The sequence below is a fragment of the Mytilus galloprovincialis genome, chromosome 2, assembly GCF_965363235.1.
Source record: "Mytilus galloprovincialis chromosome 2, xbMytGall1.hap1.1, whole genome shotgun sequence".
Taxonomy (NCBI): Eukaryota; Metazoa; Mollusca; class Bivalvia; order Mytilida; family Mytilidae; genus Mytilus; species Mytilus galloprovincialis.
Genome location: NC_134839.1, coordinates 114,280,812 through 114,298,178, shown reverse-complemented (window position 1 = coordinate 114,298,178; position 17,367 = coordinate 114,280,812). Strand labels below are relative to the sequence as shown.

The window sequence follows — 17,367 nt, the reverse complement described above, 5'->3', positions numbered from 1 at the left end:
AATACATATAAACTCATAATGGATACCAGGATTAAAATTTTGTATCTGCGCCAAACGCGTGTTTCGTCTACAAAAGACTCATCAGTGACGCTCGAATCAGAATTAGTAAAAAGGGCCAAATAAAGTACGAAGTTGAAGAGCATAGGACTAAAAATACCTGAAAGTTTTGCCAAATACAGCTAAGGTAAAAAAAAAAAGAAAAAAAGGAGGGGCACAAAAATGTTGAAAGGGGCAAACAACAACTTGACTTACAAGAATAAACGAATGGACAGTTAAATAAACTTCACATTAAACTTAATAAACAACGCTTTAGTGAGGAAGGCTAACCTTTTTATGAATTTAAGTGTTATATATGATATAGTAAAATGCTGTACAACACTTTTTTTTATCCATTTCTAAGTTACTTAATAACGAACTTGTTTTACCAAGAAAATGATTAATATTCTATAAATAAATTTTCTATTATGTACTAGTATGTAAATGTTGGGTATACGTCAATGAGACAACAATCAAAATATATCTAATGTCATGAATCGTTAACACTTTGTTTTTGTTGAGTGTACTGCCTCATTTTTAAAAAGACCTGCATGGAACGCTTTTTAAAAGTGTGAAGAGCTTATCAGGAAAGGAATTAAAGCTTTGCATGAGGGAGATACATTCCTTAATTTGATATAAGTTTCAAAAGTTTGTAACGACATATATGCGACATTATTGTAAAAAAAAATAATGTAAGTTACGACTAAATAGTAAATTCTTAGTCAGAACAAAATAATCTATTTTATCTTATAGGTCAGTAGTATATTATATCCTGCCAAAACTGAGCGTGCAGTACAATCTATTAACTTGTGGATTATTGTTGGAGGTATTTTAGCTGGAATAATCTTACTTGTTGTTATTGGCTTAGTTATGTGGAAGGTTTGTATATCTTTATTCGTGTTGATACGACCACTTAAACTAGGTGATGATTATCAATCACTGTTTACGATGATACTCAAGAAACAAAGAAAAAATCTTTCAAAATTAAAATAAATAAATAATTCGTTTTTCCCCAAGTTTCATACTTTGTTTCTGAATCTGGTTATAGGCATACTCCTTTTTATTTACGCCTTTGTAAGGATTGATGTTGATACAAATTTAAAGTTTAATCCAATACTATGCTTCCTTTGTGTATGTGAATATGATAATGCAATTGCTTGTGTTGTATTTTCAACTTTAAATTTATTTGAAAATCTAAACTATGTTTATATATATATATATATATTATAATATTCTCACCAACAATATAAATCTTCTATAACTTTTGATTGAAAGTGATTTGTGCAGGTCATTGGGGTGCTATGTCATTGCCGTATCTTCTTTCTGTTGATATTTAGTTTTGTTTATATTTCTGATTATTTTTTTTGTCTTTTTCAAAGAATAATACAATACTTCTTAGTATGATTTTAATGATGGATATGTATACATGATTTAAACTGAAAATTTGACCGAAAGTATATTTACAAAATTGTTTTTTTTCTTTCCTAAAGGTTGGATTCTTCAAGCGGAAGAAGAGAGAACAAGTGAACGAATATAAGAGAAAGAGCCAATATTATGAGAAACGAAAAACGCAAAGGCTTGAAAATGCTAGATCAAAAGCTTTGTCCAAAGTAATGTCGCGATCAGATGAAGTAATTTTGCACGAAACGTAGAGGACATTTATTTCAGATAAATTACACACAGTTTGTTACAGATATTAAAAATACTATGAACATATTAACATTAACATTAATTCAACTGTCAAATCATTGGATTTGTTTAACAAATGAAATATTATCTGCAGTTGTTGAAACTTAATAAATCTGAATTTGTGCGTTTATTTATGTGACGTTTTGTCATTTATAATCTAATGAAAAGTTGCTTGGTATTGGTTTGTCGGATGGAAGCGGTAAACAGGCACCTAACGATGTTGTTTGTGAATATCTCCTTGACATTCTCCTTTTCGGTAAACAATCCAATGCAGGTGCATCACGAACGTCACGGATTTCTTGTAGCACTGGATTAACCGGTTGTGCTGATGTCATCGATGAAGTCACTGTGCGTCTGCCTATTACGGTATCGTTTCTATCCTTCCTTACAATTTTACACAGTTGGAACTGTTGTTCACTTACAGACTTCTGTTTTAGTCTCAAATTTTCCAACATTTTGTTTCTTTTTTCTCTTTCTTCGCTATCTTCTTTTTCTTCAATCTTTTTAGCTATTTTGTTATTTTTCTCTAGTGTCTTTAACAATTTGTGTGACCTTTCCCGTCGCTCATGAACTACGCGTATTTGATGATGGGTTAACTTCTTTCTCAAGTTTTCTTTGTTTGGACCAACAGATTCTTGTACAACTCGATACTTGAATTCATCCCAGCTGGCCATCTCTTTATAGGCTTCAAGAAGCTGTTCGTCAGTCACAAATCTATAAATTTAAATCAAGCTAGTTAAAATGGATGTAAGGCTAAATTTTCTAATATCGGTCATTTTCACGACGATTGAACATTATGAAAAGTGACACGGAACAAATGTATCAGGAAGGAAATCAAGTAATTCAAATAATGTTACACTTATGAATTGAAATATAGGGTCCCGTGTTAAGGACTTATCAATAGACCCGGGTACCTCTAAAATTCTAACACTCTTCTTATATTGATGATTATTGATTGCATGTACGTTCATTGTCTTTGGTGGATAGCATAACTCATCTTTTTTTTTTATCTTGATCCCAAGATCTTTTAAACTGAGCTAGATGATACAAATATCTTAATTTGCATTTTTTAAAAGATTAAATATTCTTTGACGATGTCCATGTAAAATACAGGAAATTTGCAAAAGAGGCAATATCCAGATATTATAACCAGCTAAAAAGTACCTGTACATTAGTTATTTAACCTTATCATTACTGAAAAGATATTATATTTGTAAAAACATCACAAAATACTGAACTCAGAGGAAAATTCAAAGAGGAAAGTCTCTAATCAAATGGCAAAATCAAAAGCTATACGCATCAAACGAATGGATAACAATTGACATATTCCTCACTTGGTATAGGCATTTTCTTATGAAGACATGTTTTAAATCTAAATCGAACGATGTAAGATTAGTCGTCTATGTGTAATTTTACCTATTCCCGATAGTGGCATTTTGACTAAGTGTAGATTCATGGCGGGTAATGCATTCCCAGCAGGATCCATTTACCTTGTAGACGTACCCAATCTTGCTCTTTTGTGAAATTCGTGTGATTCCCTCAAATTGTGTCTGGCGTACTAAATTATAATCCTGGTACCTTTGATAACTTTTTACCTTGATTTGTAATTTCTTTTAATCATTGTATGAATTTTCAAACTTCTTATAAACTAAATTCATATAATAACTAATAAAATACCTTTCAAGTTTTGCAACATTGTTGGCTAAAGCTTTAGCTTCTCTTGTAGCTATTTTAAAGAACACTTTTCTCCTAATCCGCATTAATGTTGAGCCGGTGCTGACTAAAATCACCGAGCTGTGAGGAGGAGCTCTCGATGGATATAAAATAGCGTAAAAATTCTGAAATATATAAAATATAAACCAAATATCCCACAAAGATGTCAAATGTCATCTTATTCGCATATCTGTGTTTTTGCAAAAACCCATAAAACAAATAGATACCAACTGCCATATTCCTGACTTGGTACGTGCATTTTTTTCTTGATGGTGCATAAAACGTTTTATAGCTTGCTTTACCTTTCACTTGTATGACAGTCGCATTAATACAACATTTGATAAACGTCATGCATCTGTCGCGTTTTTCTGGAATAGCATGAACGTTCAAAGCTCAATTTTGAAGGTAGTGATGTATATGAACCGACTCAGCAACTGATCTGTTATCTGAGCTACCTTCTAAACAAATTAATTCAGAGCTCTTCAAACTTGATGGAGAACATTTAAAAAATTAATAAAAAAAAGATTTGGAGCGATCGAGGAGGGAATCAATCATTTAGTTGATATATATATAACTGTATAATTAAAAATAAATATATATTCATAAAATTCGAACAATTAGATGATTTTTCTATTGGCGCAAATGATACCTTTCATTCTTAAATTGGAGTGGCGCAATAGCAGCATTGGTGCAAATAAGTTTTAGCGGAAATGAGTTCATTTTGGCGCAGAAAGATATCGCCCGAATTTTGTGTATTTAATGTAGACACAAAGTTGAATTTATGATAACAGTTGGAAATATTCTAAAACGAGGCAACAAGACCATTAAGAATGTCGTTCAAATCTTGACTTTTCCATTATTTGTATCAAGGTAATTTTTTTTATGTTTAATCAACAGTGTAAGACATATTTTCTTTCAATCTTGCATTGTTGAGAACCACACTGATTCCGACATTTAATACAAAGAAGATGATACCATAAAATTGCTAGATATTTTGATAAAATATTTTTCATTTGATATTTCAACATGTAGTTGGTATTTCAAGAGATTCTAATGGTGCATCAATACTGTCCGACTTTTATGAAGAAGAATGCATACAGAACCTCAACTAAAAAATAGCTTCTTTGATTTTATGATGAGAAATCGACATTTCAGGGAGCAGAATATATAACATACGATCTCACCTTTTGCATCAGTATCCTTGCCCTATCGCAAGGTGATATGATTAATACGTTTCGATCTTGTACGTACTATACGGACTTTATAACAGGGTTGTGTTACTGATACAAAACACTGTTTCGACAGGAGTAATTGAAAAAAAAACCGACTGAAACCGACATCACATATAATTTTCAGTCCATTTTACGAATTGCTTGTATAATCTGTAAATTAGCGATTATGTCATATTATCCATTGTGGCATTTTGACTGAGTGGATTAGCAAAGCATGTGATGCTTACATATCAATTTCCACCTTTGATGTTTTTTAATTTGATTTGTATCTTCTTAAATTAAATTATGAGATAAACGTCTGTTGTTTCTTAGTATAAAAGGGAGGCGAAAGATACAAGAGTGACATTCAAACTCATAAAAATGAAGAAAGAAAAAAACCAGACAAATAATTGAAAACAAAACACAACATAGAAAACTAAAGACACAATTTGTTGTTATCAGGACTGTATAATTTTCATAACGTCGTGTTCTAATAAAAAGAGCTTTATGAGATAACTTACAAATATTTCGTTTTTCTTTAGTTCACCTATATGAACATAAATATAATCCTTTCCATCTTTGCTTTTCTTATCTTGGGTCATTAACGATGTCAGAGTTGTAGGACCTGTCAAGGACATCAACTTCTTCTTTTCTACTTCTTTATTGTCGTCAGCTTTTTCTTCCATTTTTTTACGCTGCAAGAGAGAACAAGTGGCATTGTATTAGAGAAATATGAATATATTTACTTAATTTATTCATTGAAATTGAAACTTGATTATTATAAAAATCACTAAATATGCATAGAGTCCTTGTATGTCGTATGTTCTAAAAATTAAGGATGATATACAGAGACAGAACTATATATCATATCATCGCTTTTTCTTGAAATTGAACGTAAAGGTCTTGACCCATGCTAGATGGACTCAAGGGTGTGGCACCAGCTAACATATTAAAATCAACAACATTATGTAGTTGTTTGACCACAAGTTAGCTGCCTATCACATGGTCTCAGTTTATCGATATCCAAGATAAATATGTACAATACTGTTCATCTGAAATAATTCGCAGTGTCTCATATATTAGCATTTTCTACCATATATCTTTGGAATCATATAAAAAAAAAACTGAAGTCAACAATACTAAATAGAAAACTGAAGTCTGAGCATCATAAATCCCACTAAATAATGTTAGTGATCTCATGAGCACCAGAAGGATAATCAGATATTGTACCATCCCGTCATGTTGATCCTATCAAATACAATTTAGGTTATAAATCTCATTCGGTAAGGTCAAAACTGAGGGATTTACTCCTTAAAAATGGAACTTTAAATTAGATTATAAGAAATTCTTGTAATATTGTATCTATCTGTTCGAAATAACACAAAACTGTTGTGCATACTTTTAGATTAAAACGCTATGTGGGCTATTCAGTGTGTACCACATATTTGATGTTATTTCTACATGGACTGAAAAAAATATTAATTCATTCCGAAAGTAGTATAAAGGAACACTTTTAGATAGTAGATAATATCCCTAGCAAGATAGTTGACAAAAACATATAGAGAGAATTATTCACCTTTCCGTCACGTCTATAATCTAGTGCCATTGATTCTAACATTCTTTCTTTTGTTGCCTCTTCATCAGATGAGTCTTCTTCTTCCTCTTCCTCTTCTTATAAAACATGCAGAGTTATCATTCAGTATAAATTCAAATACTTCATAGAATCTTTTAGTAAAGGTATCATTGCAGATTTAAATATCTGACCTATCCCATTTAAAGTCATCTCTCCTTATATTCAATTGTAGCTGTTTTCATTGTTTCATTTGTATTTTAAATTCTTAGTATTACTAGACTTTTGCACAATGTTGACGATCGTTTGTTGACAGGTCTTATCTGAGTTATTTAGCATCTGTCTAGTATTTACATTTAAATTCTGATTGTTGTGCATTTGGTATTTTCCTCATATGGCAACTGTTTTGGGTCTCTATTGAACTAACAGTAAGGTGTTGGAGCTTCTCATCTTATATATTTTAAAAAGTTTGATCACAAATAAACTCATTATAGATACTAGGATTTAATATATGTATTTACGCCAGACGCGAGTTTCGTCTACAAAAGACTCATCAGTGACGCTCGAATAAAAAAAAGTTAAAAAGGCCAAATAAAGTACAAAGTTAAAGAGCATTGAGGACCAAATATTCCTAAAAGTCCTCGTAATTTTATAATTATTTTAAATACTAGTATTTATTTTGAAAAGGATAAAAGTTGTTTCCCTTAAACCTACTCCCCACGTTATTATCGTTTCAAATAAAAATATCATCACATAGTTATTCACATATACAAACCTTCATCTTCGTTGATTTTATTGATATTGGTTATAATATTTATGATTTCATCTGACAAAACTGGTGTTGAATGTCTTTCCTTCTTTCTGTGATGATGTGTCTTATCCAACTCCAATCGTCTAATTACTGAACATTTACCCTGTTGATGTAATGTTGATAACATATTCAAATAACTGAGAATCAATTGACGTTCCTGTCTTCTTTCAATTCTTTCTATTGTATAATATTATTTTGCATTTGTTATCATCGTTTGTAGTGAAAACAAGTTTGTATTACACAATCATCTTATGATGAAAATAGAGTGTGATGACAAAGATGATGCAGATTATTTCATGCATCTTGCATTTTGTTGGAAACATTCTCAATAGTAGACGTTAATAATTAAATATCTGTTTCAATGTCAATATGTGATTATTTTTTTTAAGAAGTCTAAATTTCTGTTTGTACATTAACCAAAATGATGTGTTTGAGATTTTCATTTTTTTCATTTAATGGATAAATAAAGGCAACAGTAGTATACCGCTGTTCAAAACTCGTAAATCTATGGAAGAAAAAAACAAAATTGGGGTAAAAAACTAAAACTGAGGGAAACGCATTAAATATAAGAGGAGAACAACGACACAACATTAAAATTTAACATACACAGAAACGGACTAAGCATAAAGGATTTTCTGTTTATAAATTTTCCTCGGAGTTGGTATTTTTGTTATTTACTATTTTTTCAAATATCCTACCTCCATACAGATGTAAATCCATTCCTCATCTTCACTGTCTATTGAAACCACTTTGTTGGTTTTGTACTGTCACAATGATAAATATAAACAATTAGTCATTTACACCTTCAATTACTATATTATAAAAAGTATTTTACTCAATTCCAACCATGGTACTAAAGTAAGGCAATATATTAATTAAACCACAATAAATACAACATAAAACTGTTTGAACTATCTGCACTTACTTGTTGGATTTGAGCATCAGCACAAAGTCCTTTTAACATTTCTTTATTCCAAATATCGTTTCTAAATACACGTAAACTCCTACAAGAATTGTAAGATAAAGATAAGATAAATTCATCCTGATACAATATACATAATATATATCATCACAATTACATTTCAATGGATCAGCAATAGTATACTATATCAGCCAGGCAATTGAAGCTTATGATAACACTAACAATATTTATACAAGCATATAAACATGAAAAATAAAATATAAACTACTTAGTATAAAAATAGGTGAAAGATATCAAAGGTATATTCAAACTCAAAAGTCTGAGTTCACTTGAAACTCTAGAGTTAACTTTACTAACTCGGGTTTCAACAATCCGAGATTACTCGAAACTCTCGAGATAATCCTTCTTACCCCGGTTCCAACCCTCACTGAGCCAGGGTTGAACTCGAGAAACCCTTGAATGACGTCAAACCAATCAGATTTTTTTTCTTTTTTATGCTTAGTCAGGGCCTTCCCCTTGAGTTACTAAGAGTTGTTCCGAATACTTAGTAGCAACTCGAGTGCGTTCACGTGATACTCTTGAAACTCCAAAGCAAATTCAAAAAGGGGAAGTCCTTAAAAAAACTGACACAAACCAAACGCTAGCGATCAACGGATTATGAGTGAAAAACAACTGTCATATTCCTGACTGGGTACAGGCTTTTTCTGACGAAAATCGTGTTTTAAATCTGGTTTAAGAGCTACCTATACCTCACACTTGTATGAAAACTGTTTATAGATCCGTTATATTGACAAAATCGAGAGAAGGAAACCCAAAGAGACATAATGCAAGCATTCAAATATCGTATCAACCGAATCCATATATACTCCTTATGCAGATACTGATGGAATGTTGCTACATAGAAATGGAAATGTCACAATAGGGGAAGCTAAGATGAATTTATATTATTCTTTTTATCTTTGTATGTCTATTTTTTGTGTTACTTTGGGATAAATCAACCATGTTCAAATCTTAGTTACTAAAGCAAATCAACTTTGAATTTCAATAGCTTACATCAAAAATTGTTCTTTTTCTTCCATTTCTTTTTCAAATATTTGCGGACAAACTTTGGCAAAAGTTTCCTTGTCAACATACAGTAATTCACAGTTTTCCCGACATGTTATTGATGCTGTTCTCCGTATATTCTGCAACAGGGCTAGTTCCTGTAATATAGATTAGAACAATAACTTTACAGTCTACGAAACAGACATGTGCCTGCAATACAGATCACAGTTTTCCCGGCATGTTATTGATTCTGTTCTCCTTATATTCTGCAACAGAGCCAGTTCCTGTTATATAGATTTCAACAGTTAACTCCTGATACCTTGTGTTGAAGAGTTGACTTCGTAACCTCGACACAGAATGGCCTCCTTTAAACAATGTGCTGCAGAGATGATTCATTGAAGTAACCTATCAACAATTTGACAAAGATAACTTTTACATGCAGAGTTAACTCATTGACTCATTGGAGTAATCTCGACACATTGTGATCTCAAGATACCGTGTGAGACAGAGTTTTAGAAAAAGAACGAGATGTTCTTTGGCATAACCATTGTTCATCAATATTCTGCTCAGACACTGGTGACGTTAAATAAAGTCTGGGTAGCAGCTGCATTCTCTTGAATACCGAATGAGTTGGAAAATGTATGTCGAATATGCAGGTGAAGTTGTTATATTGCTACTAAGGACGGGGACATTGATAATTTCAAAATTAAAATCGTCTCGCTTTTCAGAGATTCTGGTACTGAGATGACAGCACATGTCAAATTTGAGTTATAATTCTAAAATAAACGCAACAGTAGTATACCGCTGTTCGAAAGTCATAAATCGATTGAGAGAAAACAAATCCGGGTTACCAACTTAAACTGAGAGAAACACATCCACTATAAGAGGAAAACAACGAAACTTGAGTTATAATTCTAAAATAAACGCAACAGTAGTATACCGCTGTTCGAAAGTCATAAATCGATTGAGAGAAACACATACACTATAAGAGGAAAACAACGAAACAACAGAAACGCTGAATTGCAAAAAAAAAGACGACAATGCAATACACACAGAAAAAAACTATTAGATAAAAACGGCCATTTTCCTGGTACAGGACATTTTAAGAGAAACAAAGTGAATTGAACCTGGTTTTGTGGCTAGCCGAATCTCGTACTTTTATGGCAATATTAAATATAACACCTAAATGACAGGACTACAGTACAAATATATGAAAGAACATTCAGAACAGAGAAATACGCAAATAAAAAATAGAACATTTCGACATTTTTATAATTATCAAAGATACCAGGCTTATAAACAGTTGTTTCTAGTTCTGGGGGATATACCAATGGAACCCCAATCTTAATTTTTAAATAAAAAGAAGATCATCAATATTTCTGAATGTAAAATAAATTGATCTGGCTTCTTTGATTTCCTAGTTATGACACGTGTATGAAAAAAGAGGTCGACAATGAGAGGCGCAGTTCGTTTCCATAGGAATTCCGACAATTTGTTAAAAAGTATACTTCCAAATTCAACAAATTAACCCCACTTATCTTTATCCCAGTTGAATTTTTTTTTGACACAGATTTTATTCGTATATATTAATATATATTGAAAAGTTTTTAAATTTTGTCCACGCTGTGCACCGGCAAAATAGGGGGGGAAATATGACTGAAAATGCCATTTTCAGCCTTATTTTTATTTTCCTATTTATATATATTTATCCTGCAATGAACCAACTATTGTGCAAATTACAGGTATACAAAAAAAAATTTGATTTATTTGTACTTGTACAAATAAAGTCTCCTGTTACCGAACTTCCATGTTGAGCGAGTGGTAATATGAATATTTCTGTTTCCAAACCAGTTCATTTTGGGGTCCTCTTCGCCGTCAGCGTTTCTACTAAAGGTTTCTTTGAGAAATTAGAGACAATGATTTAGATTTTAATAACTAAATTTTCATGTGTTCGGAGTAATTTCAGGATAAACACAATATGTGTATATTTTGTCAGAAAATCTAAAATTTATTTGTACTCGCTACGAAACAGGAGAAAAGCTCGACAACATACATATATAGGCTATTGAATATTTTTGTTCTGTATATATTTGCTATTTCTGGAAATGTAACTGACATTAGAAATTAAACTCACACCAAAAGCATCTCCTCTGACAAGAACCGATACTGTCCTGTCAAACTTATTTCCATCTATGTTCACGTCTTCTATGTTGACAAACACAGATCCAGAATAGATAAAGTAATAATTAAACCCGACATGTCCTCGGCGAAGTATAACTCGACCGGATTTTACCCTGGAAATAAAGTGAAAAAAGTCAGATATTATTTGACAACTGAATTTATTTTCATTCATGAACAAAATGGTTTTGCAATATTAAATCTATTATTTTTTTATTTCACAACGCATGGATTATATGTAGTTGAAATGCTTATTATTTTTCCTTAGTCACTGGTGACATTTTTTTCTGAATTTTGATTGCACTTGATCACCTTACCTTTGGTAGCTGAAACTTTTGCGCGTAGACAGTTGAATTTGTTCCGTTTGACCACCTTACCTTTGGTAGCTGAAACTCTTGCGCATAGACAGTTGAATTTGTTCCGTTTGACCACCTTACCTTTGGTAGCTGAAACTCTTGCGCATAGACAGTTGAATTTGTTCCGTTTGACCACCTTACCTTTGGTAGCTGAAACTCTTGCGCATAGACAGTTGAATTTGTTCCGTTTGACCACCTTACCTTTGGTAGCTGAAGCTCTTGCACATCGACAGTTGGATTTGTTCTGTGAATTTGTCGAAGCTCTTTAGTCCACGAAGCAAAGCATGGATACGTCTACAATCACTCTCTGACCTCTCCTGTGGTTCTGTTCCAAGTATGTGTGATGCCCATTTTGGTACTCGCGCAAATGCCTTAAACATAGTTTAGTAAGATTAAGAATAAAATAAAAATGAAACGTAGTTGCATTCATGTAGCAAAAGTCAGTGGCGTAGCTAGGTTATTTTTACGTGTACGCCCGAACCTCGGTAAGGGGCCTGAATGCCCAAACGGTTCCAGGCCAAAAAAATAAATACTGGAAGTTGATAAGCAGGGACAAGCCTCCGGAAGTTTTAGAGTAATAGAGAATGTCATAAAATTCCTGTCATTGAAAACTCACCAATAACAACATTTTTTAGATTCAATATAATTTATTTTTTATGTTTAATCTATTTTTGTGTTTAAAATCTATTTAGAATGAATCTAATGAAGGTCATTGGTTTAATTTGGAATAAACCTCCAAACCAGTTACCTTAAACTATGATTAAAGGGAGCCGTGGATAACCTTCAATCATTACCGAAGCAGTATGCGTGGTCTTTCATTTAGAATTTTTTTACTTTATGAAAACAAGATGGATCAATCGCAGAAAAGTGTTCTCGACTTCTTTCGTAAAATGTTTTCATCTGAAATTGAACCTAGCAAAGCGATGGCTTCTGCATCTGTCGATCTGATGTAACAACGTAACTAGATCTTACAACTATTTGAAAGCTTGCAATATGTTACTAAACGGTGACCAAATCAAATCAAATCAAATATATTTTATTGTCAATTAAAGACGCCCATTACAGGCAGATTAATCACAAGTTAAATTTGGTACAATGATTACAAAATGATAACAATTATTTGAGTACATTTAAATCAATGATTACAACGAAGAGAAAAGAAAGACACACTTATGTATATTTATAAAATGTATCATGTTTCAACTTTGACAAATACAGTGATCCTATCGTCTGACTTAAATCGCGCTAAAACTAAAATAGAAACGGAAAAAAATGGCTTCTGAAATTAACCATGAAAAAAAAACTTCAAGGAAGTTTAAGTGAATTCGACGAAGGTTTAACAAAGTAATTGTTATGTTATATTTTAACGTCAGACTGTAAAGGAAAAAAAGATAAAAAAAAAAAAAATACGGGAAAACTCATCATATATATATAATTTCGTCATTATGCTCTGGATACTCGTTTGAGCATCAACAGTTTTTGTCCAGCTACCGTAAAATTGCACAAATGTTTGACAAAGTTATTTATATCTTAAAACTAAAACAACGTAATGAACCTGCATGTACATAGTTATAATATTGGCACTGCCGACGAAATTTACGATCAAAATAGCTCGCTTTCGCGACATAAATGTCAATGGCTCGACAAAAAATGAAAGTCACATATCCATAGGCGGATCCAGGGGGGCCTGGGGGAACCGGGCCCCCCTTTCGTGGGAAAAATTTGGTTGATTATATAGGGAATCATTGAAGTATGACTGGAGCGGCCCCCTACCCCTTAGGTCAGTCAGCGCCCCCCCCCCCCCTTTAGGGAAAGTTCTGGATCCGCCACTGAATCGAATTTTACCTCATAATGAATTGCTTAAAAAAATTAAGGAGAGAGAGTATAGAATTAACAGTATATTTAGAATTTGACAGAAATAATATGAAACTAATTTTCGTCACTTTTTTATTCGCAATTACAAGCCATTGAAGAAAGAATTAGAATGTTGATGTACCAATTCCTTTATTTTTATTTATATGAAAATATTTTTTTTTACCAAATTCAAGTGTACGCCCGGGCGTTTTGACGTAAACGTAGCTACGCGCATGAAAGTTAAAAAAAAACGATATATAAATGACAGCGGGAAAATAAATGGCTATGCCTGTCAAGTACTAGAAATGAAAATCTTATAGACGATAATAATGTTTACGGTAAGATTGCATCCAGAACGGACTATGTTAAAAAAGGGAATTAAAAAGTTTGACCTGGGAAACAGTTGATTTTTAGGCCTTCTTTTACTTTAGGGGTCCCAACCCATATAGAGCTATACTAAACTTTCCTAAACCCCAAACCTTACCCTAACCCATACGTAAACCTAACACTAGCTCTAACCCTAAAACCTAACCCTAAAACCTAACCCTAACCTAAAACATCTCCTAACCTAACCTAACCATAACCATGAATGAACTGTTACTCTAAAGTATAGGGACCCTTAAAGTAAAAGAAGGCCGATTTTTAATTGAAGACAATTGGCATGCCCCCATCCAATAACAGAAAACTGGATTCCAAATTGACTATATAGGACGGTGATGTTGTTTATTGGGTCCGTACGTTTAGATAAGATCCGGTTAACCTTGTCCCATTAATTAAACTTATTCTAAAAGGTAACCGATTTAAAAGGGAGAAAAAGATACCAAAAAAGGACATTCATACTCATAAGTCAAAAATTTAACTAACAACGCAATGGCAAAAGAGAAATACATCTGAACTAAAAAAGACAATCAACACTATACTCTCAGGTCTTGTGTGTTTTTGTTAAAGTGTTGTTTTCTGATGATAAAAGCCCTTTAAAAGTGATTTTTATAGAGTGTTCTTGTGCTGTAGTGTTATCCACTGTTCCAGGTAAGGAACAGGGTTGGAGATATATAGCTGAACTGTCTGTTTGATAATTTACGAGAAATTCTAATTCTAATGTAAGCAACTACTTACTTGTTCACGAACAAACAAGTTCTTGTTAAATGCTAGCTTTTGAGCCTCTAAACTTGTATATAAAGTGTAATATTGATGTTCTGCTGCCGTTCGTGGTGTCTTTGTATAGCTGTTTTCTGTGATCGCTTCAAACCATCTTATTACAAGTTTTACTACAATCACAGCCGTTCGGAAACGTTTTATAGCCTAAAATATAACTTTGTAAATTAAATTCACCTATCGTGAATGAACAGCGCTTTTACGTATGTGCTTCATCTCAAAGTCGCAGTGAGACGGAGCTAACTAGAACATTCACCTCGCTGTTATAAAATTGAAAATAAAAAAGGGGAATGTGTCAAAGAGACAACAACCCGACCAAAGAGCAAAAAACAGCCATGTGTGTATGTATTCTTTTATTATAACATTTCTTCAGACTCGGTGCGATTTACATCTTGTAACCTGTAAATCTTTGAAAGCTATATGTTGCTCATTAGATGTATTTTTTGTTACTTTCATCGTGGGGTTGCTGTCTCACTGATTGTATTAAACATCTTATTTCCTCTTCAATTTTTACTTCTATGTATATTGCTAGATAGTTTTATTACATATCAAGTATGGTGTGTATATAGATTGGAAATTCAAAAATTCAGGAATATATTTCATTTTTTTTTATATATATATTCACCTGACCCAGTACTCCTACCTGTTTAACGTTACGACATTTGTCGTTGGTTTGCTGTCTCAATGATTTATATCAAACGTCTTATAATCATCTATTATTGTGTATCTCTATTTAGTTTTATGCATATAAGTATGGTGTGTACATATAGGTTGAGGATTTCAGTTATATGTTCTAAAATTCGAATGTGTTTATATATACTAGCACATGTATTTACCTGCCCCGGTACTTCCACCTGTTTTGTCTCCTTCTCGTCATCCAGTAGGGTGAATACACCGCCTTTGGATCTCTGTCGTTCTGATCCTGGTTGATCTCTTTTCTTCAGTTTTCTGTGATGGTATTTCTCTCTCAGCTGTTCTGTGACTGTAGTACTTCCCCAATAACAACAATCTTTTGCATTCCATGTCAGTGATCTCGAAAGTCCACAATGATTGGGCACAGTTGTTAGTTTAGCCAATCCAGGTTTACTGATATACAGAGAAACGGAATCATTGTTTGACGACCAAACATCGGATGATGAAGTTTTTCCCGACATAACACTGTGGGGTCTGCTACGGGCGTTTTCTTTTCTGGTTTCTTTAGTATTCGGTGTTACAGTAGGGCTATATGATCTCTGGTCTCGATCAACTCTGGGCTCTCTGATGATGATGCTATTTGATCTAGTCTCGCGTTTTCTGTTTCCCTTATGGTTACAAGGCGCCGAATGTAAAAGTCTAACTTTTCTCTTTTGATTCAATGCATCCGACTGAATCTCACATTGTTGGATATGGTCTTCCATGCTGAGATTTTCTCCTCTTCCAAATATACCTTATCCAAACGTTCTGTTCATGTAGAAAAAGATAAATTAAACCTTAACATTGCATACTAGCATTTCTTTACCACTTAATATGTTTTTCCACCATTTAAATTTGAAAGTTAATTAAAATTCTAAACGTGTGTGTGTATGGAATAACTGATATCGAATCTAAATTTGTTAACTTCATTCGCTGTTTATTACGACAACAAATGTTTATAAATATAGATCCTTTATAAACCCTTTTCTTTTGAAGAAACCAGCTTGAATTAAATGAATTTTGTTGATTTCAGAGATTAGTTACGTTTGTGATGTACGCAGGTTAACTTTTATAATGTGTTATGCCTGATGAGTTTATTTTCAATTCCCCTTTATCTTGCAGTAGAGTCTTAAGCTTTATTTGGTATATATTGGTATATATTGGTAGATATATATATATATATATATATATATATATATATCTCATTCCTGGTGACCATTTAGGAATTCTAAATCTGTGTTACATTGTTTGCACTTTCAGTACAGTTTTTTCTTTAAATTTCCATTTCAAAATTAGAAATGTGTTCCTATGTCAAATTTTTTTTCGTTAAAGATCAGCTTTTGTAGATGATCTGAAGATGATCTGTCCTGTAAGTACCTAATATTCATGTCAATTTTGGAGAACAAAAGTTCATAACATTACTCAAAAAGCGTAGCCCTTCAACTGGTCTATTGAAAAGTCAAAATAGATGAAGCGTAGGAAATAAATCTCCGATATATGTCCTTTTGACAGCCATAATACATAAAATATTTGTATATTTCATTTATTTTCTATATACCATGAATATGTTGTAGATGTGATAAGTTTCATTTTCTTTCTTCTGTCAACTTGCATTGAATTCTTAATGCTGCTTTTTGTCCCGCATGATAATAGGATTTTGGGTTTTAATACGGTCTTAAAAGACAATTATTACACATGAACTGACATCAATATACGATTATGTAGTCATCCTATAAATCATGATTTCACTCTAACTTTTGATAAAGCTAGTCTCGTCGAACGTCAGTGTGCTATCAAAAGTTGATGCTTGGAGTGTTTAATTCGGTGCACTTTAAACATATTTTTTTTCTCTAGAATCTTATACTAGTAGTTTTTCTTTATTTCTTCACCATATATAAATATAAATTTTTGAGCAATGATACTAAATTTTATAAAAACTAATTCGTTTAAAATGCATATGATAAAACATGAAAGGTCACAATTAACGAGTGAATACAAACACTTTGATTGGTAAATATGTTTCATTTTGCATGACACGTACACCCCATTGCAAGTAACACAAGTCTATAAAGTCGGAAATCCACGTTTTAACAAAACACGAATACAGAGAGGCAAATAAGTTGAAAACAGTCATTAAAACAATTTTTATTAACCTG

General features: G+C 32.5%; 2 protein-coding genes across 3 annotated transcripts in view; one reads left to right on the top strand and one right to left on the bottom strand.

The window, feature by feature from the left end:
• The window catches only part of LOC143065478 (integrin alpha-8-like), a 36,074-nt gene extending 34,219 nt beyond the window's left edge, over nucleotides 1-1,855 (top strand). For both annotated transcript variants that reach the window (XM_076239057.1, XM_076239058.1), the window contains exons 20-21: nucleotides 790-915; nucleotides 1,527-1,855. In XM_076239057.1, the coding sequence (XP_076095172.1) occupies nucleotides 790-915; nucleotides 1,527-1,688 (288 nt within the window). In that variant the 3' untranslated portion in view covers nucleotides 1,689-1,855. The remainder of the gene's footprint in view (nucleotides 1-789; nucleotides 916-1,526) is intronic.
• Nucleotides 1,418-16,041, bottom strand: LOC143065479 (cyclic nucleotide-binding domain-containing protein 2-like). Its single transcript, XM_076239059.1, has 12 exons — nucleotides 15,376-16,041; nucleotides 14,501-14,686; nucleotides 11,732-11,901; nucleotides 11,131-11,290; nucleotides 9,006-9,154; nucleotides 7,956-8,034; nucleotides 7,729-7,794; nucleotides 6,995-7,133; nucleotides 6,226-6,320; nucleotides 5,171-5,344; nucleotides 3,403-3,563; nucleotides 1,418-2,439 (listed from the first exon to the last, which is right to left on the bottom strand). The coding sequence occupies exons 1-12, from the start codon at nucleotides 15,934-15,936 to the stop codon at nucleotides 1,872-1,874; spliced, it is 2,508 nt and encodes an 835-aa protein (XP_076095174.1). The 5' UTR covers nucleotides 15,937-16,041; the 3' UTR covers nucleotides 1,418-1,871.
• Nucleotides 16,042-17,367: the final 1,326 nt, after the last annotated feature.